The sequence below is a fragment of the Tetranychus urticae genome, chromosome 3, assembly GCF_039701765.1.
Source record: "Tetranychus urticae isolate SD_2017Ah chromosome 3, NJAU_TeUrti_SD_1.0, whole genome shotgun sequence".
In the NCBI taxonomy this organism is placed as follows: Eukaryota; Metazoa; Arthropoda; class Arachnida; order Trombidiformes; family Tetranychidae; genus Tetranychus; species Tetranychus urticae.
In genome coordinates, this window is record NC_142960.1 from 13,279,280 (window position 1) to 13,301,713 (window position 22,434).

Here is a 22,434-nt window from a genome sequence, read left to right on the forward strand (position 1 = left end):
AGATTTCCATTGAAATTTAAAAATGGTCATCGTTAACATTGATCAAGTATGCATCCAAATTGCCTCAGGACAGTGAATTTCATTTTCATTTTGAGCTAAAAGTTGGTAAATTTATTTCAAATTTTTCCACATCCATTCAATTGCTGGTGATTAATTAATGCTCTATTAAGGATATTTTCAGGAAAGTTACCGTTTCTGAGTTTTTTCCCAAAATAAAACAAAACAAAATCGTAATCTATTTCAATCAAGGTTAAATTGTTGACTAAACTCAGTTATACCTGAATCTTGTTTTAAATTATAAACTCATGCTTATGATGTCAATGATACTGTTTCAAGAGCTTTTCTGGTTATTTTCTGGTTATTTTCAGAGAGTCATTGATTAACCAAGATCATTGTAAATGTTATTTGATTTCTGAGGTGACAATTATTATCAGTCCAGTGGTTACCTTTGATTTACTACTAGGTAGTCATTAAAAATGGTTGACTCTTAATATTTCACTGCTCATTGATTAAGTTATTAAGCTAATCAATTATTAAACACCAAATGAGTTGGGAGATTGAATTGTTCTTGTAAAACTTGAACAATTCATTTTTTTAACATATTAATTACTTGTTTAGAAGGTATGAAAAATGAAAATAGTAATAATATGATTCCGGGTTTAATTGAGCACGTTTATCTAAATGATAACCTTCATATTGTTATCACCTTGACTATGTTCAGGTAATAAGATGAATGCAGAAATGAAGAAGAAGAATAACAAAAAAAAAATAAATGAAAATTAACCAATTTTGTTTAATATGCAAGTTACACTAATAAACAAAAAGTATTAATAAATACACAAGGTAATGTTGAATTGAATTATTTCAACATTTACTATGAAAAGTTGATAGAGTAGTTTGTGCGGTTGTTGTTGTTGTTTACTGAATTGTTGTTTGAAAAAGGTTAGTTTCATTGACTTTGATGGAAAAAAGAAGAAGAACTCGTAATATTATTTGAGAAGAAAAACATGATTTTGATATTGATGAGCATGATGATGATGCTGATGATGATGATGATACTAATATTGAGCGTCAATGGCTGGAATGAATAACTTGCAATATGCTCATGTAAACAGAGAAGAGTGGAAAACCCCAGCAAGTAAAAGTTTCAGAAAAAAAGAATGACTAGAAGAAGCACTGGAAGAAGGACAAGATGGAACCAGATTCTCATCCAAATTCAGGTTCACCCTGCGGCAATAGATTATATCGTGTTCCTAGTTATTGAAATAGAGAAAGAAGAATTAGAAAATTGAAGCATAAAAAACCTTAAAAAAAAGGTTAAAGATTTGTCGACAACAATGAATGTTCATAGGCAATAAGATAGCTTTTTTCTTGAATTTACTTACCCAATATTTGGAAGGGCAAATCAATCATGAAACGAATCAATATCCTTTTAATGGTCAATAATTGTACAATGTATCAGGTGAACAATCATTAAAATAAAAGTCGTGGCAATGAAGTTTCAATAATTAAGTATAAAAAGTCAACGTAAAAAATAAGAAATTTTTTGCTAGCTCAAGATTAAGGCGCATTAAATGGTTTATCATATGGCTAGCCAGTGAGGGAGCGAAAATTTGAATCGTCTATTGTCTTGTATCAGATCAGGATTTTTACTGGATCAGATAATGGATTAGCTGATCTAGATTCTAGATTATTGGGAATCGCTAAATGATAGATGAAATTGCAAATTAATAGCCTAGTGAAAGTTGGCCGTGAAGGAAAGATAGAAGGAGATTCCGAGGCGGAGCGATTAAAAATATTAGCTTAACTTTTTAATTAACAGTATACACCAAACGGATGAATGCCTTGGGAGCTAAACAACTCATTCACAGTCATCTTTTTATCATTATGCTTCTTCTCACTCACCCTCAGTATCTTCAATCATCTTCATCTTTTATCACATTATTTCTGTGTCTGGAATCAGTAGCATCTTCATCAATCCCATCGTCAAATGGATAATCCAATAAACGATTGAATTATCAACCATTCAAATTGTTTCCCAACTTTGTTTAATCAACTTTACTATTGAGTGGTGCTATTATCTTAAGTGTACCTAGTATTACCATTGGTTGTAGCGTTCAACCGTATATTGGTAATCATGGATGTGCAATTCAACGATAACTTTATCCGTCGTAAATGGAGAGTCAAAGATGATGTGGTCATCTCTGGAATCTCTGGACGGTTTCCAAAATCCGAGTCAGTTGACCAATTTTTAGACAATCTGTTCAACTCGACTGATATGATGAGCGGTGGAAATGAGCGTTTCCCTGCAGGTAAATACCTTTCAATTAATCTATCTTTAACACTTTCTTTGATCACTTAACCAAAAACGCTACTCAAATCTCGCATAAATTGATAAGTTAAAGAAACGAGAAACAAATTAGGTTTTCGTGTTAATTTTTCCGACTTGAAGTGTCTTTTCTCAGACATTTACATCGCACTTAAATTACAATCTAAACTAGCATTTATCAAAACGCAAATTGCAATTAAATTATGAATTATAGCCATAAATTAACCAATTAACCAGTTTACACCTTCATTAATGCTGACAATTAACGTCTTTGTAATTTATTAGCAGTCAAATATTGTAACCGATTTTATTGAAATTGCTTTTGATTTACACTTATGAGGACTTAGCATTCAACTGCATTCCTAATGAGAGGGTTTGCATCTAATCCTTACTTTAATAATCATCATCCAATGGATCTTAATTACTAACCAAAGTCTATTCAGTTGATTAGCCCTGTATCGAGCTCTATGATGCGTAAAAACTCATGATATATCAAGCGTCAAAAGATAGACCTAACTGTTAATTTGATTGTTGATCAAAACTCCTAACCCTGAAATATCCTTCTTGGACTTATCTTTTAATATTCACTTATTGTATTGATTTTTAGGAAGCAACGATTTTCCTTACCAAAGCGGTCAAATTGGTAACCTAAACAAATTTGATGCCAAACTTTTTCAAATCTCTGATCATCAAGCTGACCTTTTGGATCCACAATTGCGAAAGTTACTTGAAGTCTCATATGAAGCCATTATTGATTCAGGTTAGTCTCTTAATCACAGTGAATCTTAATGTTCAATTAACCAATAATTTAAAATACAATCACTAAATTGAACTAGAAAAAAAACAAAGCTATTGATCATCAACACAAAACCAATTCAACCAAATTGGTGATTATAAGCCTTTGATTGTTTAATGAATATTTCATTCTCATAACGTGTCGCTATCAATCAACCTTGCTTTCATTATTAAATGTTTGAATATTGATTTGTTTCAATTTTGATCAACTTTATAGCCGTTTAATAATATGAAAACAAAAAACTGTTCAACTGATTTGCTTGATTATCTAACGATATTCAATTAATTTTTTTGCAGCCCCAATTACCATTTATAATCAATTATTATAGACTTGGGTCAGTCTTCATCAATTTAAATAATCAACTGAGATTAAACGCAGCACTTAAAGATGAGCTATGAGCTTTAGTTATTAATTTATTCAATTCTGATCAATATGGTCAATCTTTTGAATACAGGATTAAACTGCTTTAATCAAATTCAATTGTCCCTGTTGATTATTTGATTATAAGTTATCATTTAATTAATGAACCCATTGATGCAAGCAAATGAGATTTTGATTGGGATGTCAAATTAGATTGATTGAAACATGATTGAAAATCAAGTCGAGTCCACTAATTGATGAGTTGATATGCTAAATCAGAAATGGCAAGGGAATCTTTCACCTTGATTGTGATTTAGAAACAAAAGCTTGATAGAAACGAGTTAACCTCGTTGATGTGAAACACTTTACAGTTGCATTATAAAATGGTCAGTTTGAGCTCCAGGCTTTTGAAGATAGTTTTGTATAATTGTTTATTTTGGGTATAAAAAGGATGATTAACTGATTAACTGCTTTAAATATCTCTTACACTTGCAAACTAGAAGATTGTAATTAATCCTTGAAGTTGAAAGGAAGGAAGAGAAAGCAATCATTTTAATATTAAAAGGCCAAGCTGTGAAGTATCAAGGATATTCAATGGAGGTTATTGAATACATTTGTTTATCATGATTGTAAGAAGGTAAAATGAAGAAATTATAATTTACCATTTAAAACGATTAATCTTTTGATAAAATGTAAACATTGTTGGCACCATAGATGTTTTTTTGGGGTGGAAAGTGTTGAGGCAACCCTGAGTTGTTACATTGTTGACTATTTTACTGTATTCATATTGACGGTCAATGTTTTAGATTAAAATTTGCACAATCAACCCTTAATTAAATATTAAAGTAAATGTTTCAACTCCTTTTTGACTTTAGGTCTGGACGTTGACTCTTTGAGAGGGACAAACACTGGTTTCTTTTATGGTTCATCTTTCCAAGAAACTGATATGGCCTGGGGTGAGGAACCATTGGATGTTCCCAACTACAGACAAATCTATACAACATTGATTCCCTACATTTATGACCTCAAAGGACCGATTTGCCATTTCGATACAGCCTGTGGATCAAGTTTTGCAGCTCTCAATGAAGCCTTCACAGCAATTAAATCAGGCCTGTGTGATAAAGCTTTGGTTGCTGGTTACAACATTTGCTTGGTTCCAGTTGTTACCCTTCAATTTCGTGATCTTCAAATGGTCTCCAGATATGGCCGATCAAAATGTCTCGATGAATCTGCCGATGGATATGGAAGGTCAGAAGGTGTTTGCTGCATTTTACTGCAAAAATCAGCCGATGCCAAGCGCATATACTCAACCATTGTTAACTGTCGCAGTAACACTGATGGTTATAAAGATCAAGGCATATCATTTCCATCGGTTAATCTTCAACGACAATTGATGTATGAAACTTACACTGAGGTTGGACTGGACCCAACTAAAGTATCATACGTTGAAGCTCATACAACTGGTACTCAAGCCGGTGATCCAGTTGAAATGAAAGCGATTCATGATGTCTTTTGTATCAATCGAGATAAATCAAAGCCTTTAATGATTGGTTGTTTAAAGTCAAACATGGGTCACTCAGAAGCAGCTTCAGGCCTTTGTGCAACAATTAAAGCCAATTGTATTTTCCAGAAAGGTTTAATTCCTGGTAATTTACACTTTTCCAAGCCTAATCCACGAATTGAAGGTTTGATGAATGAAACAATAGTTCCTGTTAACTCAACCACACCATTTGAAGGAGAAATTATTTCACTCAATTGTTTCGGCTTTGGTGGTGCAAATGTTCATGTCATTCTGAAAGGTCATAATAAAAAGTCTTCACCCGATGATTATGCCATAACATTACCAGGATTACCTCGATTAATCAACATTGCCGGTCGTTCAAATGATGGTGTTCATTTCATACAAAATTTCCTTGAAAAATCTCAGCGACTTTTAACTAAACCTTTTCTTGGTTTATTCAATCAATACTCAGAAACCCGACGAATGCCTGTCCGTGGTTATACTCTGGTTGAAGGTGAAGTCGGACGTTACAAGTTTACTCATTTCCTTGGAGATAATTTTGATTCAACCCAGAATAAAAAGGTCTACCTGACTGCATCAAATAATTTAATGAACATCGACTCTTCGTTCAGAAATTTACCAGTTTTTTCACAAACCATTGACCGTTTATCATCATACTTGCAACCCTTCAAAGTTAATCTATCGGCTTTAGTTTATAGAGAGCAAAGAATCACAAATCCTTTGGAATCAATTGTTACTTCAATTGCTATTCAACTGGGAATGATTAATTTGTTAGAATCGATCAAACTGCCGATTGAAGGTGTTTTAACTCGCTCGATTGGATCCTTGGTAAATCTTTATTTGAAAAACTCATTAAGTGAACAAAAAGTAATCCTTATCGCTTATTGGTTTGGACATTTTATACAAACTGCTGATCAAACAATTGTCAGTCCAGTTTTAGAGGTTCAATCATCTTGGGATCAAATCAAATCATTGTGTTCACCAGCAATCCGCTCCATAAAGGAATCGGACAAATCCTGTTTCATTTCAGGACCGTTTTCGGAATTGGCTGATCTAACAATTTCATTGAAATTGTCAAATATTCCTTTCAAATATCCTGTCCAATCAACTGATTGTGTTGATGCAAATGACTCTCATCATTTTACTGGATCAACAAATTTCCTCCTCAACCCGGGAAGCAATGGATCTTTAGTTTCATTTAAGAACTATCTAATAAAGCAGATTCTTTATCCTGACAATTATATCAAGACGATGGAAATTTTAAAGGATGAAGATAAAACTTCAGTCATTCTTCTCAATATGGATAATAAGCCATTTAAATGTTCAAAGATAAACAATGAACTTGCATTGAATCAATTCTCTCAATACAATTTATCAGACATTTCAAGAGGAGTTATCTCTGGACAGAGTTTATTTTCATGCTTGGGTCAACTCTATTCAAAGGAAGGCCTCAACTATTGTCTTGAAAATCTATATCAACCAGTAAATTATCCAGTTCCCGTTGATACATTATCATTACACTCGTTAATTAAATTTGACCATTCAAATGACTGGAAAGTGTTCAAATTTCCCGAATATTTCAATCCATTCCGAGCATCAACAAGCGTTAATTTTAAGGTTAACCTAGCAAATGCAGAAGATTGGTATCTTTCTGATCACAAGATTGACGGACGAATCCTTTATCCAGCAACTGGTCTCTTAATGGGTGCCTGGCATGTTGCAGCCAAATTTCATCAAATCCAAGTAACTCGATTTCCAGTTGAATTTCGTGACATTAAATTAATCAGAGCTACCGTTTTACCCGAAAAGGAAGTTAAATTTACTGTCCAATACTTACCTTACAATGGAACCTTTGCAATTATTGAAAGTGGTACAGTTGTTGCTACTGGAAAAGTGTATGCTCATCCTAACTTAGAAGATGTAAAAGATTCATTTTCAAAATTATCCCAGCTCGAGATAAACTCTGACAATGAGGTTATGCTTGGTGAACAAGATATTTACAAAGAGCTCAGAGTTAGAGGTTACGATTATGGGCCCAGTTTCAGATGTTTAAACTCTGCTTCTTCATTTGGACTCAAAGGAACTGTAAAATGGTGTGAACCAACCAATACTCAGCTTAAAGCTGCATCCATTGTGGAGCGAACTCACGATTCAACTTTTCGGTTTCTTAAAACCTGGATAACATTCACTGATTCAGCCTTGCAGTTAATTTTACTTTCAAATCAACACAACCGTGATTTGTATATTCCTACTGGCTTTGAATCTTTAGTTTGCGATCCAACTGCTATCATGGAGACTATTAATTGCTTCAATAAAAGTCACCAACCTAACGAGGTACAAAAGTCTGAATCTGAAGATTCAAACAAGAAAACAGAGACTCTTTGTCCTGAGTTCACTGTTACTCATGATCCAATCACTCAAACCTTGTCTACTAATGGACTTTGGGTCAAGGGTTTATTTGCTTCCGATACCAATAGACGAAACCAATCAGTTTCTCTTGAGTCGTACGATTTTATTCCATTTAATGAGACTTCAGCTGTTGATGAAATGACTCAGAAATCAATTGAAAGATACTCCACTTTAATTTATGGACTTATTGCTGTCTTGAAACAAAAATATCTTGGACTTGGATCAGTAAAAGAAAACGAAATTGAATCTCTTCAAAATACAGTCGATCTTCAACTAGATCAGCATTCATTTGCTAATTATCTACTCTCTTTGATTAGAGGAGAATCGCCATCAACTGAGATCACAAAAGCATTGCCAAATGATTTATTAATTGGTAGTAATGCTATTCTTCATAGTAACCAGCGATTTTTGCGTCCATTTGTTGTTACTGCAGCTGCTCATGAGTGTTATGCCGGTGATCCTTGCTCTAAATTGAGTGTTGTTGAAATTAATGATTCTCAAGGGTTCCTAGTTGACTCTGTTAGATCGTTTGTCGATGCACAATCATTAGGTTCAATGAAACTTACCTACAATTTGGTTCGATCAAGTCCTGTTGATCAAGAAACTGCTGATAAACTTTCAGGTACAGTTAACACGATTATATGGAATCTAATTGAATCTGAAGCACCAAGTCAATTGGGTAAAAATGATTTGGTTATATACAAATTGACAAATGGCTCTGTTGACCAGTTGATTAAATGTTTGGACAAAATTTATTCAATCATGAAACCCAATGGCAATCTTCTCATTTTAACGAGAGAAACATCAACAAAATTAACCGACTTGAAATCGACTCCTTTCCTGGGAAGTCTTTTAAAAGATTACATTCCAAATGTGATTGATTCAACTGAATTAGTCAAGAAAATGGAGGCTAATCAATGGATCTGCATGAGCATACGTTATATCGACTCTGATTTGTTACCATTGACTGGACTCATGTTTAAAAAGGCACCAGACTCAATTAAGGTTGAGAAACACAAAGTTGTTCATGTTAATCCATTTGAATATTCATGGCTTGAGGAGCTGAAAAGTTGTCTCAAAACTGAAGATGATTCGCTAATTTGGTTAACTTCAAAGTATGAATCAGATACAAGTGTTATTGGTCTTATTAAGTGTTTAAGTTTAGAGCCAAATGGGCAAAGACTTCGCTGTATTGCTCTTCGACCTGGTTCCAAAGGAATTGATTTGACTTCTGTCAATTTTAATAAGTCGCCATTTGCTGAAATTGCTGCCATTGATTGTAAATTCAACGTTTTTGATGACAAATTGGGTTGGGGTGATTATTGTCACCTCGAAATCCCATCCAAACCAGAAAATGATAAAAAATGTTTAACTGTGGCAAAAGATGCCTACATTCAATGTCTAACACCGGGTGATCTTTCCTCGCTTGTGTGGACACAATTTAATCCAGTTGCTGATTTTAATAAAGGCCAATCATTAGTGCAAATCAATTATTCCTCGCTTAATTTTAAGGATGTTATGCATGCAACTGGAAGATTGCCTTCAAACCTTAATCCAGATTGGCGATCTCAGGTTCAAATGCAAACACCTATTGGTTTAGAGTATGCTGGTGTTGATGCTAATGGCAATCGAGTTATGGGAATGCTTCCTTATCGAGCCTTAGCGACAAAAGTGGTTCTTGGGCCAAATGATTTTACATGGCCTGTTCCATCATCTTGGAGTTTGGAAGACGCTGCAACTGTTCCAGTTGTTTATGCCACTGCTATTTATGCTCTTCTTATTCGTGGACAACTTCGAGAGGGTGAATCGATACTTATTCATGCTGGTACTGGAGGTGTTGGTTTGGCAGCTATCAATATTGCTTTGAGCATGAATTGTCGAGTATTTACAACAATCGGATCAGAAGAGAAGAGAGCGTTTCTTGAGAAACACTTTCCTTCTTTGGATGCTACAAGCTTTGCACATTCTCGTAGTACTTCATTCGAGGAACATGTACTTCGTCATACAAATGGTTATGGTGTTGATGTTGTTCTTAATTCATTATCTGAAGACAAACTTCTAGCCAGTGTTAGATGTTTAGCTCCAGGTGGAAGGTTCCTTGAGATTGGTAAATACGATATAATGCAAAACAATAAACTAAATTTGGGCCTATTTGATCAAGGAAAAACCTTCCATGGAATTTTATTGGACTCATTTATTGATCCTAATGGTTGGGTCAATGGTAAAGAGGCATTAATAGAACAAGAAAAGCGTAAAATTGACACCTTCATGGAACAAGGAATTGCTAGAGGAACAATCAGACCTTTACCAAGAAAAGTTTTTGAAATCAATGAGGTTGAGAAAGCTTTTCGTTTTATGGCAACTGGTAAACACATTGGCAAAGTACTGATCAAAGTGAAGCCAGAAAATGACAGCAAAGACCAGAAAATCTCTACACAAGATAATCAAACATTTTCACCATCCACAAATCCCATTCTCGGTATCACATCAATAAAATCTCCTCAATTCCACCCAAATAAAGTTTACATCATTGTTGGGGGTTTTGGAGGATTTGGTTTAGAATTGGCTTGTTGGCTGGTTAGAAATGGTGCTCGTCATTTGGTTTTAAACTCACGAAGCGGTCCAAAATCTGCTTACCACCACTACTGTCTAAAAAGATTTGCCCAGCTTGGTGTTCAAACCACGATCTCGGAGCACAATTTAACCAATCAAGATGATTGTTACCATTTATTTGAGCAAATATCATCTCGTAGTATTGGTGGAATATTCAACTGTGCATTGGTTCTGTCTGATGCTTTAATGGCAGACCAAAATGAAGAAACGTATGAGAAAGTATGCTCATCTAAAGTTAAAGTTACTCGTAATTTGGATCAACTGACTCGAACTTTTGCTCCTGACTGTGATTATTTTGTCGTCTTCTCATCAGTTGCTTGTGGTCGGGGTAATCCAGGTCAAACTAATTATGGCCTAGCCAATAGTTACATGGAATCAATCTGTCAAGAGCGTCATAAAGATGGTCTTCATGGTTTAGCCATTCAATGGGGTTTTGTTGGTGATGTTGGGTTTGTTGTTGAAAAAATGGGTGTCAAAGTTGAATCGATTCGAGGAACTGCAGCACAGCGTATTCATTCCTGTTTCTCGGTTCTTTCACGAGCATTGGCTTATCCTGTTCCTGTTTTATCAAGTTTGGTTCGTTCATTTGATAAGAAATCTTTAGCAACAGACTCTGGAGATATAATTAAATCAATAAGCCATATTCTTGGTATTAAGGACATCAACTCACTTGATCCTAACATTACCTTAGGTGAACTTGGAATGGACTCGCTGATGGCAATTGAAGTTCAACAAGTTCTCGAGAAACAGTTTAACATCTCAATCAATTCACGGGAAATTCGTGCTCTAAAAATATCCAAACTCAAAGAATTCTCTAAACAAGTTAAAAATGGTACTCAAGCCGCTAGTGTGAGTCCAGGAGAAACCAATGATTCCTCAAATTTACCTCTGAATCCACTTTTATTGCTGCAAATCCCAACAAAGCTGACACACAATTTAAATGAACACAATCAATTTGATAAATCAACATCGCCAGTATATTATTTGCCTCCTATTGAGGGTAACTATGATTTGATGCAAGGATTGATTGATGGAGTCAAAAGACCAGTTATTGGACTCAACTGGACTTATGATTTAGCTCCATTTACCTCACTCGAAGCAGCAGCCATTTATATGGCTGACCAACTGACTAAACTACATCAAAGCGATGATAAAATAGATATGCTTGGTTATTCATTTGGTGGACTTGTGGCTTTTGCTGTTTCAAGCGAGTTAGAAAATCGCTATTTGACAAATAATGGGAAAGGACCAATTGTTTCCAGATTAGTTTTGATTGATTCTGATCCTGAAACATTAAAACATGCAGCAGCTACTCTTGTACATACTCATGCTTGCAATGATTCAAATACTCAAGAAGTTGAATTTATAAAATCTACTCTTAAACGAGTAATGCACAAATTGGATGTCGATCAATTTGACTCGGAACTGAAAAGCTGTCCAAACCGAAGTGAAAGATTTGCTAAATTTAAAACAATTTTACTCAACAATGGTCTTGATGAAGTTAAAGCAGACAGTATAGTTAAAATTAATGAATTAACTTTACAGAAAGGACAATTAACTCTCAAGTATAAGCCAAAAATAAAATCGCATTTATTTAAAATTGTTCATATCAGAGCTAAAGATGATTTATCTACCTTTAAAAATGTCACAAACGGAATCAGGGTAAGTTTGGTGTTTTTTTGAGTTCCATGGAAATAAACAAACACATTTAATCAATTTACCTTTTATTTTTATCCACAGTTGGGAACCGAACGATTCTTCAATGGAAACCATCATACAGTAATCGCACAAAATTTGGATGCTATTAACAAAATTGTGGATGAATTTTTCACTGGCCAAGAAGGCACCAACTCTACTCAAGTTCAAAATTAAAGCTGAATACCCAGTCAACCCAAACTTATAGCTCATACAAACTAGAGCGAACGTTACAACGTAACCAGCACCAGAAATGATACAAAAATCCTCTTTGCGTTTTTCGCGTAAAACACAACATTTTAATCTACACAAGAGTATCGATACCTACCTCAACAGTGTCGGTACCGATAACTGGTCAATACTTTAAAAACATTTGAATTGTTATTATTAATTAACAGCTCAGTGGTTAAATTGAGGTAGAGTTGAAAGATCGAGACCTTTTAGATATTATTTATTTTGTCATTTACAAAGTCTGTATTTTTATACGAAAGTGTACAATACTGATGTTGCCATCTAACTTGTCAGTTACCTCAACCGCATTTCTGTCGTGTATGTGCTAGTTGACTGGGAATCATAATCACTTTATTTAACAATGAAACTATTATACTCTATCAGTGGTTTTGAATGTATTATTTAAGATAAATTGTTGACGTCTTTTCTCATTCCGTAATGAAAATTTGCTGGACATTTTGACAGAAAGCTGAACCATTATGAGACGAAATCTTGTTTTTTAAGCTGCTTCCTCGAAATATTTGAAAAAGACAAAATTGTTGACAAAACTTGCTTTAATTCATTCAGATTTCCTGTATCAACTTCCAAATTATTCACTTTATAATTATTGAATCCTGAGAAGTTTACAAACTTTAAATTTATACAATTCATGTATTTACTTGAACTTCTATACATCACCACTTCAAAAATTAAACTAATAATATAATTAATAGAATTTTAAATTAATTTCTATAATACAATGTTTAACCATGGTTTAATCAAAGTAAACTGATTTCAAAATTTTTGTACTTTTCTGATTACTTTAAACTCCTTAACTCGTAATTTATTTTCACATTTACAAAGTCCAAGATTGAAGGGATTTTTAACAATAACTCTCCCTGATTGAGTTGTAATAAATTACTATAATGGAAATCTCATGCTTTCAATAAAGCGTCATCAAGAAGTAACAATTTTCTGTTCCAGACCAGAAAAGTCAATGAATTAATGTATTTTCAAATAATGAAAATAGTAAAAACCAGTAAAAATTGTCAGGTGATGGTAAAAACTTCATAATCTTTAACACAGAAATAATAATGTCCCATGAGTATGTAATTATTCGCATGTTCCCCATCATACGAATGAGGTAAATTGGAATAGCTTTCCATGTTTGCATCACAATTGTCTGATAAAGCTAAATCAGCACCACCACCAAATATTGGTCCATATCTTTGATGATGAACGATTGCAAAGCGCTTTTTAATAACATCAAATTTAATTGGATCAGTTGATTCACGATTAATCAGACTAAAGAGGAATGATTTCTCTGAAGTAATATAACGTCCCTTTGGGTCAGCAGGTATGCTCCATGGTATATCTGTAAAGCCTCCACACAGGTCACCATTATGTCCCAAAATGATGGTAAAGGTAGGAGCAAAATTATCACAGTGACGATGAAAGGAATCAGCTGAGAAGTTATGTGTTTGAGCACGAAAAATACATCGCCAAGATTGCTTAGGTACACCATACCATTGATTGAGTATTTTTTGAAATTTAGCATTAGCTCCCGATAATAAATGAGATCCATGAAATAATCGATGTGAAGCTCTTGAATGTGTTATCACTTTGTCAGGAAAAGTTTCTTTAGGTGTCATATCCAGTTTACCCTCAATTGCTCTAAGCCTTTTTAAAATCTCAGCTTCATAGTTAGCATTTCCTTGAGCATTACCATTACAATTAGATACACTATTTCCATTGATTATTGAAGCCAACATATCAAGATTTGTATTGATTTTTTCACCAACTTTCTCTTTACCAGCAGCTGTCAGATTTGATAGGATCATGTCTTTAAGCTCATTGATGATGGTAAGTCCAGTTTTTACACTTTCAGCGTCCATTATGATCTAAAAAATATTCACACGTTTATTCCTTAACGAGTACCATTAAAGGTACAATTGATAACAAATAAAACAAAACAAAATAAATAACAAGATTTAGTACTTTGTTTCCTCAAAGGTAGCCCCCAGACCCTAGTTGAATAAATAACATAATGCGATCATAATGCCACCTTTACAATCGATACAAAACTATATTATTGCGCGGCTTTTTTGTATTAATATTAAGGTGGTGGTTTTTGCATTGATTTATAAAAATAATTTATTTATGAAAATAATTAGGTTCAAACCATAACTTACCTAATGAAATCGAATTTTCACACTGCCTGGATATAAAACAAAAACCACAAAAACATTAAAAAGAGAAGGAAAAAACAAAAGCAACCACAAATACGTAACATGATGAAAGTACTAATGTTAAACTAATTAAACTGTACTGAGTACTGAGACATTAATCCATTCTTGTAACACTGGCGCATCATCAGAATTATACATAATTAGGAAAATTACATAGTAACACAACTAATTGAGACGAAAATCTTAGCCTCAATAACATGCGGGTTTAAATTAAATAAAATAGATAGCCTTCATAATCAAGATATATAAAGATACAATCAATAATCATTTATGGCAATAATGTAACCAAAGTACAACCTTCAGTAAACTGTAATTTAACTCAAATATGATAACAACCTAATTAAGCAAACAAATCTACAATTTATCTAAAGTTCAAAGATTATTCAATATCATCTCTTTTACTAAACTTACAAATTACATCTTCAAACGTGTTTAAAATGATTGGTAAATTAAATAAAAGACCTAAAACAATAATGATTTTAGCTAAGGTGATGTAAAGGTGGTGGTTTTTGTAATTGATGACGAAAGGTCAATTTTTGCATTGATTTATAAAGATTTGACCGACTATGGAAATTAATCAATTAAATGCAGGGTAAAGGGAAACAATTATAGAATCACTTTAGTAGGCTGCTTGAAAATCTTGATTCCATGATTTTATTTATATAATTCTTGTTCGGCTTCATCTTTTTTAGTATTGTTTTTGTAACCCTTTTCGAAATCTTTTGGAAGAATGACATAACGATTCTCTCTAACTGCAGCCATACCAGTCTCTTGGCAAATAGCATTTATATCAGCACCAGATATATGTTCTGGTCGAGCCACTTAGTCTTCTAAATCTACTTCATCACTGAGATTCATCCTTGCAGTGATGGTTGAGAAAACAAGACGCTTTTGTCGACGATCTGGCAACGGGAATTCAATTTTTCTATCTAAACGTCCTGGACGGAGTAAAGCAGGGTCCAAAGTATCTGCCCGATTAGTGGCCATGATTACTTTAACATTATTACTTTGATCAAACCCATCCATTTGATTCAATAGTTCTAACAAGATTCTATGAACCTCTCTGTCAGCACCAGTTTGAGCATCAAATCTCTTGGTTGCTATAGCATCGATTTCATCAATAAATATAATTGCTGGGGCATTTACTCGCGCTAGTCTAAACACATCTCGGACCATCCTAGGACCTTCCCCAAGATACTTTTGGACAAATTCTGATCCAACAACACGAATGAAAGATGCAGTGGTATGATGAGCAACTGCTTTGGCTAACATAGTTTTACCACAACCTATTTAAGTAAAAGAAAACATTGAGATTAGAGAAAGAATTGTCATTTTGATTTTGTACTGAAAATCTTACCTGGAGGACCATACATGAGAACACCACGAGGTGGGTCAATACCGATTTGTTTATACAATTCAAAGTGAGTTAATGGAAGCTCTACTGCTTCTCGAATTTCTTGCTTTTGAATGTCGAGACCACCAATATCTGCATAACTAACATCAGGTTTTTCATCAGCTCTCAACATAGCAATAGAAGAGTCAGCTTCAGGTGGTAAAACATCAACCAAAGCATTACTGTACTTATGCAAGGCGACACTAGCTGAAGGCTTAAGTAATTCTCGATTAATAGTACTTAGTATTCGCACATAATAGTTAGATCCAGTTGTTGATCCAATAATATCAGTGATAGCATCAACAGCTTCAAGAAACTGTCCAATAACCAGGGGAACACTTTGGATACGTTTAACCTCTTCTTGGGCATGAAGGTATTCTTTTTTCAGATTTTTCTGTCCATCCTTAATGTATTCTTCCTGGACTTGAAGAAATTCTAATCGCCGTTGTAGCTTTTTCAATCTAGTATAGACATCAGATAAGTCACCTTCACTAGCCGGAACATAAGAGCTCTTTGCATCAAACATAGTTATTAAATCATCCTGTAAATTAAGTTGTAAGGGTAAATGATAGATTAATAATAATAAGAAATACAAAGATCACAATAAAAATCTCACCTTTTTTGAATAGGTATTGGTTCAGTAATTGTTGCCATAATTCACTTCAATTAATCAAATTTAGTTAGACAAAATAATTGAGGCACGATCAGCCAGTATTTATTTGTTTGTTTCCTGACTACAGCTGAGCTCTTGTTGATAAAAGTAAATTATTAAACTTCGCAAAGCGGCAATTACAAATGTAGAATTTATTATCATTTAAATATTTTCAATTTTTTATTAATTATTTATTAAACCAAGATTTAAAAGCTACTAATACTTCCGGATAGAGAAAGTGGACTCATAAGGCTCTCTGGATAACAAGCTCTACTTTCTATACATTCTATAATATAAGAGTTTATATAATGTATAATTTTAGATTTAAATATACATTCTATAATGCCTGATATTATAGAATGTATGATATCACACTGATAGAATGTATAATGTAACTATCATATATATAATGATTAAATAAGTTAAATAAATATAAATAATTATTGTTAAATTAATTTATTAATTGAATCCAACATATTGTGCATATGAGCAATTGGATTTATGGGTGATACAGAAATAATATTAGATTTAATCTCAGGATTAAAACTCTCAAGCTTACTCCTTATACGGAATTGATACTTTTTAAATAATATGGTTTCAACAATTGAATCAATCTTTGATTCTTCATTAGATGTAGCAGATATAATCTCATCAATACTCATGCCGATAAGCTTTTCAGCTTCTTCAGTAAATGCAGAAACCCACACAGATTTAGTTGCATCTGCAATACATAGTTTGATAATAATCCGATCTTCCCCTTTTATAATTTTTTTGTTGCATTTCCCGCATCTGTAATAACCATCCTCTAGTTCGATTAACTTTTTTTTACAAGATCCTAAGCAAGACATATAAGAAACTGTTTTCCCAATTTGTATAACAGTTGCAATACAATTAATAATTAACATCGAATTTGTACTAATTGCAACATTCGATCTTGTAATTGCATCCAAATTGACTAGTGTGGTATCATTATTTCGACCAAACGCCATTGTTAAACTTTCACTTTTGAGTTGTCGACCCGCAGCAGCAAACCATTTAGTAAGTTCATCAGCTTCAGAATTTTTAGGATTAACATCTACAACAGTTGAAGCAATTGTTGTCAAACTTCTACCTCCAAAATTAGTTAAACGAGCCTTTTTAACAATAACAATAGAACCAGTTTCACCATTAAAATTTTCAGCATCTTTGTTCCATAAAGTAAAATTAATTTCCATTTTGGAGTCGTCAACCAAGGAAATATCTCGTTTTTTTAAATCTTTCCCAAATTTTGTTGAACTAACAGTTGCCAAATTACCAGCATTTTTACATACACCAATAACATCAACCACAGATTCTAAATCCATATTCTGCAGATTACTAATCTTAACAAAATCAAATTGAATTTTAGGACATCCAGTATCATTGTTGTTATCCAATTTAATTATACTGCCAGGATGTAAGACCAATTCAAAGTCATGCTTGGTATCAGAATATTTCTTGTTGCTTTCTTTAACAGTGCAATTTCCAACAAAATAAATCTTTCCAAAATGTACGATGTCAAAATATTTGTCACACTCTCCACGAAATGCTGTTATTTTTATGTCGCAAGATTCATCAGTCAAATTAAATGTAAATAATTTGCCAGATCCATTACTATTATTCCAAGTTTTAATAGCACTTTTATGTGTTACTCTGCCACGAATAGTCCAATTCTTTATGTACTGATTAATTGAAGAAATGGGAACAGCCATCTGACCTGTGTCTCTGCGTTCTTGTGTATCATCTAACCCATGTTTAGAATTACCAGCCTCTAATAAATCCAGCGCACTGATATTTGATTTTTTGCCATATTCCAATGAAACTGGACCACCAATGATTTCATTAACAGAAGAACCAGAAACCATGAGCTTAGCACCTGTTACAACTATTATGACATTATCACAATTATTAGTTTCCATCAATTTATAAGTCAAACGACGAAGTCATAGACGAAAGGTCAATTTTTGCATTGATTTATAAAGATTTGACCGACTATGGAAATTAATCAATTAAATGCAGGGTAAAGGGAAACAATTATAGAATCACTTTAGTAGGCTGCTTGAAAATCTTGATTCCATGATTTTATTTATATAATTCTTGTTCGGCTTCATCTTTTTTAGTATTGTTTTTGTAACCCTTTTCGAAATCTTTTGGAAGAATGACATAACGATTCTCTCTAACTGCAGCCATACCAGTCTCTTGGCAAATAGCATTTATATCAGCACCAGATATATGTTCTGGTCGAGCCACTTAGTCTTCTAAATCTACTTCATCACTGAGATTCATCCTTGCAGTGATGGTTGAGAAAACAAGACGCTTTTGTCGACGATCTGGCAACGGGAATTCAATTTTTCTATCTAAACGTCCTGGACGGAGTAAAGCAGGGTCCAAAGTATCTGCCCGATTAGTGGCCATGATTACTTTAACATTATTACTTTGATCAAACCCATCCATTTGATTCAATAGTTCTAACAAGATTCTATGAACCTCTCTGTCAGCACCAGTTTGAGCATCAAATCTCTTGGTTGCTATAGCATCGATTTCATCAATAAATATAATTGCTGGGGCATTTACTCGCGCTAGTCTAAACACATCTCGGACCATCCTAGGACCTTCCCCAAGATACTTTTGGACAAATTCTGATCCAACAACACGAATGAAAGATGCAGTGGTATGATGAGCAACTGCTTTGGCTAACATAGTTTTACCACAACCTATTTAAGTAAAAGAAAACATTGAGATTAGAGAAAGAATTGTCATTTTGATTTTGTACTGAAAATCTTACCTGGAGGACCATACATGAGAACACCACGAGGTGGGTCAATACCGATTTGTTTATACAATTCAAAGTGAGTTAATGGAAGCTCTACTGCTTCTCGAATTTCTTGCTTTTGAATGTCGAGACCACCAATATCTGCATAACTAACATCAGGTTTTTCATCAGCTCTCAACATAGCAATAGAAGAGTCAGCTTCAGGTGGTAAAACATCAACCAAAGCATTACTGTACTTATGCAAGGCGACACTAGCTGAAGGCTTAAGTAATTCTCGATTAATAGTACTTAGTATTCGCACATAATAGTTAGATCCAGTTGTTGATCCAATAATATCAGTGATAGCATCAACAGCTTCAAGAAACTGTCCAATAACCAGGGGAACACTTTGGATACGTTTAACCTCTTCTTGGGCATGAAGGTATTCTTTTTTCAGATTTTTCTGTCCATCCTTAATGTATTCTTCCTGGACTTGAAGAAATTCTAATCGCCGTTGTAGCTTTTTCAATCTAGTATAGACATCAGATAAGTCACCTTCACTAGCCGGAACATAAGAGCTCTTTGCATCAAACATAGTTATTAAATCATCCTGTAAATTAAGTTGTAAGGGTAAATGATAGATTAATAATAATAAGAAATACAAAGATCACAATAAAAATCTCACCTTTTTTGAATAGGTATTGGTTCAGTAATTGTTGCCATAATTCACTTCAATTAATCAAATTTAGTTAGACAAAATAATTGAGGCACGATCAGCCAGTATTTATTTGTTTGTTTCCTGACTACAGCTGAGCTCTTGTTGATAAAAGTAAATTATTAAACTTCGCAAAGCGGCAATTACAAATGTAGAATTTATTATCATTTAAATATTTTCAATTTTTTATTAATTATTTATTAAACCAAGATTTAAAAGCTACTAATACTTCCGGATAGAGAAAGTGGACTCATAAGGCTCTCTGGATAACAAGCTCTACTTTCTATACATTCTATAATATAAGAGTTTATATAATGTATAATTTTAGATTTAAATATACATTCTATAATGCCTGATATTATAGAATGTATGATATCACACTGATAGAATGTATAATGTAACTATCATATATATAATGATTAAATAAGTTAAATAAATATAAATAATTATTGTTAAATTAATTTATTAATTGAATCCAACATATTGTGCATATGAGCAATTGGATTTATGGGTGATACAGAAATAATATTAGATTTAATCTCAGGATTAAAACTCTCAAGCTTACTCCTTATACGGAATTGATACTTTTTAAATAATATGGTTTCAACAATTGAATCAATCTTTGATTCTTCATTAGATGTAGCAGATATAATCTCATCAATACTCATGCCGATAAGCTTTTCAGCTTCTTCAGTAAATGCAGAAACCCACACAGATTTAGTTGCATCTGCAATACATAGTTTGATAATAATCCGATCTTCCCCTTTTATAATTTTTTTGTTGCATTTCCCGCATCTGTAATAACCATCCTCTAGTTCGATTAACTTTTTTTTACAAGATCCTAAGCAAGACATATAAGAAACTGTTTTCCCAATTTGTATAACAGTTGCAATACAATTAATAATTAACATCGAATTTGTACTAATTGCAACATTCGATCTTGTAATTGCATCCAAATTGACTAGTGTGGTATCATTATTTCGACCAAACGCCATTGTTAAACTTTCACTTTTGAGTTGTCGACCCGCAGCAGCAAACCATTTAGTAAGTTCATCAGCTTCAGAATTTTTAGGATTAACATCTACAACAGTTGAAGCAATTGTTGTCAAACTTCTACCTCCAAAATTAGTTAAACGAGCCTTTTTAACAATAACAATAGAACCAGTTTCACCATTAAAATTTTCAGCATCTTTGTTCCATAAAGTAAAATTAATTTCCATTTTGGAGTCGTCAACCAAGGAAATATCTCGTTTTTTTAAATCTTTCCCAAATTTTGTTGAACTAACAGTTGCCAAATTACCAGCATTTTTACATACACCAATAACATCAACCACAGATTCTAAATCCATATTCTGCAGATTACTAATCTTAACAAAATCAAATTGAATTTTAGGACATCCAGTATCATTGTTGTTATCCAATTTAATTATACTGCCAGGATGTAAGACCAATTCAAAGTCATGCTTGGTATCAGAATATTTCTTGTTGCTTTCTTTAACAGTGCAATTTCCAACAAAATAAATCTTTCCAAAATGTACGATGTCAAAATATTTGTCACACTCTCCACGAAATGCTGTTATTTTTATGTCGCAAGATTCATCAGTCAAATTAAATGTAAATAATTTGCCAGATCCATTACTATTATTCCAAGTTTTAATAGCACTTTTATGTGTTACTCTGCCACGAATAGTCCAATTCTTTATGTACTGATTAATTGAAGAAATGGGAACAGCCATCTGACCTGTGTCTCTGCGTTCTTGTGTATCATCTAACCCATGTTTAGAATTACCAGCCTCTAATAAATCCAGCGCACTGATATTTGATTTTTTGCCATATTCCAATGAAACTGGACCACCAATGATTTCATTAACAGAAGAACCAGAAACCATGAGCTTAGCACCTGTTACAACTATTATGACATTATCACAATTATTAGTTTCCATCAATTTATAAGTACTAAGACTTAAAACAGCAAATTTTGTGAAGATCTCGTCTTCAAAACTTTGTACTAATGAACCAAGAACTGCACAATATTTGTAAGAAACACTTCCATCGGACAATATTATTTTATAACGCTTGACACCATGTGCAGAAACATTTTCAACACCTAATAGTTGCAAAATGGGTTCCATGATGGATGAATTTGTTCCAGTAGATAAATTTGAATTATCGCATAATATTCTTTTAAGAGCACCTGCACTTAGCTCAGGTTTATCCATGCTGTCAACAAATAGAATTTAAATTAAACTATTACTAAATTAAATTACTGAAAACTTTGCACGAAGAGATACAATAGATAGTGTGGCAAGTTGAGATTTAATTGACATTAAATAAAGTAACAATGCTTATTACACAGAGCATGATCATTTACCTCACATTATAATTGTTAGAATGTATTTACATATGTTCTATCATACATTCTAAAATACATTATAATAACCTCTAGATGGATAAATTGTGCCCACTGAGAATGTCTTGGGTGAAACACTAAACAATCTTCTTCTCTTTCCGACAAAATGCTTATCATTGTCATTCTTATTAAACTAAATTAACAATTTTACAATTACATTCTATAATCTTTAGAATGTATTTTACAACATGTATAATTTATTTACACCATATAATATACTTATTTACATATCTTCTAAAATACATTCTAACCATTATAGAATGTAAATGTAAAATACTAGACTTATACATAATAGCAATAAATGAGAAAAT

At 33.2% G+C, this 22,434-nt stretch overlaps 6 protein-coding genes and 1 long non-coding RNA gene across 7 annotated transcripts; 1 reads left to right on the top strand and 6 right to left on the bottom strand.

The window, feature by feature from the left end:
* Positions 1–769: 769 nt before the first annotated feature.
* On the bottom strand, positions 770–1,829 carry LOC149093396 (uncharacterized). Its single transcript, XR_016199894.1, has 2 exons — positions 1,386–1,829; positions 770–1,253 (listed from the first exon to the last, which is right to left on the bottom strand). It is a non-coding gene; the product is annotated as an uncharacterized LOC149093396 (long non-coding RNA).
* A 188-nt stretch (positions 1,830–2,017) lies between these two features.
* On the top strand, positions 2,018–12,665 carry LOC149093397 (fatty acid synthase-like). Its single transcript, XM_089269280.1, has 4 exons — positions 2,018–2,312; positions 2,937–3,089; positions 4,361–11,691; positions 11,770–12,665. The coding sequence occupies exons 1-4, from the start codon at positions 2,138–2,140 to the stop codon at positions 11,899–11,901; spliced, it is 7,791 nt and encodes a 2,596-aa protein (XP_089125406.1). The 5' UTR covers positions 2,018–2,137; the 3' UTR covers positions 11,902–12,665.
* A 318-nt stretch (positions 12,666–12,983) lies between these two features.
* On the bottom strand, positions 12,984–13,829 carry LOC107359361 (uncharacterized). The gene has a single exon (XM_015925844.2). The coding sequence runs from the start codon at positions 13,827–13,829 to the stop codon at positions 12,984–12,986; it is 846 nt and encodes a 281-aa protein (XP_015781330.2).
* A 733-nt stretch (positions 13,830–14,562) lies between these two features.
* Positions 14,563–16,117, bottom strand: LOC149093398 (26S proteasome regulatory subunit 6B). The gene is made up of 2 exons (XM_089269281.1): positions 15,541–16,117; positions 14,563–15,469 (listed from the first exon to the last, which is right to left on the bottom strand). Exons 1-2 carry the CDS (start codon positions 16,100–16,102, stop codon positions 15,006–15,008), a joined length of 1,026 nt encoding a protein of 341 aa, XP_089125407.1. The 5' UTR covers positions 16,103–16,117; the 3' UTR covers positions 14,563–15,005.
* A 557-nt stretch (positions 16,118–16,674) lies between these two features.
* LOC107359363 (replication protein A 70 kDa DNA-binding subunit-like) lies at positions 16,675–18,165 on the bottom strand. The gene has a single exon (XM_015925846.2). It carries the CDS (start codon positions 18,163–18,165, stop codon positions 16,675–16,677), a length of 1,491 nt encoding a protein of 496 aa, XP_015781332.2.
* A 147-nt stretch (positions 18,166–18,312) lies between these two features.
* LOC149093399 (26S proteasome regulatory subunit 6B) lies at positions 18,313–19,608 on the bottom strand. Its single transcript, XM_089268862.1, has 2 exons — positions 19,032–19,608; positions 18,313–18,960 (listed from the first exon to the last, which is right to left on the bottom strand). The coding sequence occupies exons 1-2, from the start codon at positions 19,591–19,593 to the stop codon at positions 18,497–18,499; spliced, it is 1,026 nt and encodes a 341-aa protein (XP_089124988.1). The 5' UTR covers positions 19,594–19,608; the 3' UTR covers positions 18,313–18,496.
* A 557-nt stretch (positions 19,609–20,165) lies between these two features.
* LOC107370573 (replication protein A 70 kDa DNA-binding subunit-like) lies at positions 20,166–21,932 on the bottom strand. Its single transcript, XM_015938546.2, has one exon. The coding sequence runs from the start codon at positions 21,930–21,932 to the stop codon at positions 20,166–20,168; it is 1,767 nt and encodes a 588-aa protein (XP_015794032.2).
* Between the last annotated feature and the right edge of the window lie 502 nt (positions 21,933–22,434).

What these genes read in the sequence shown, in the direction of transcription:
- LOC149093397 (XM_089269280.1), top strand. Translation starts at nt 2,138, where the DNA reads ATGGATGTGCAATTCAACGATAACTTTATCCGTCGTAAATGGAGAGTC. An exon ending in AAATGAGCGTTTCCCTGCAG is followed by an intron (nt 2,313 to 2,936) that starts GTAAATACCTTT and finishes ATTGATTTTTAG; the next exon opens with GAAGCAACGATTTTCCTTAC. An exon ending in ATGTCACAAACGGAATCAGG is followed by an intron (nt 11,692 to 11,769) that starts GTAAGTTTGGTG and finishes TTTTATCCACAG; the next exon opens with TTGGGAACCGAACGATTCTT.
- LOC107359361 (XM_015925844.2), bottom strand. Translation starts at nt 13,829, where the DNA reads ATGGACGCTGAAAGTGTAAAAACTGGACTTACCATCATCAATGAGCTT.
- LOC149093398 (XM_089269281.1), bottom strand. Translation starts at nt 16,102, where the DNA reads ATGTTTGATGCAAAGAGCTCTTATGTTCCGGCTAGTGAAGGTGACTTA. An exon ending in TCTCATGTATGGTCCTCCAG is followed by an intron (nt 15,470 to 15,540) that starts GTAAGATTTTCA and finishes TTACTTAAATAG; the next exon opens with GTTGTGGTAAAACTATGTTA.
- LOC107359363 (XM_015925846.2), bottom strand. Translation starts at nt 18,165, where the DNA reads ATGGAAACTAATAATTGTGATAATGTCATAATAGTTGTAACAGGTGCT.
- LOC149093399 (XM_089268862.1), bottom strand. Translation starts at nt 19,593, where the DNA reads ATGTTTGATGCAAAGAGCTCTTATGTTCCGGCTAGTGAAGGTGACTTA. An exon ending in TCTCATGTATGGTCCTCCAG is followed by an intron (nt 18,961 to 19,031) that starts GTAAGATTTTCA and finishes TTACTTAAATAG; the next exon opens with GTTGTGGTAAAACTATGTTA.
- LOC107370573 (XM_015938546.2), bottom strand. Translation starts at nt 21,932, where the DNA reads ATGGATAAACCTGAGCTAAGTGCAGGTGCTCTTAAAAGAATATTATGC.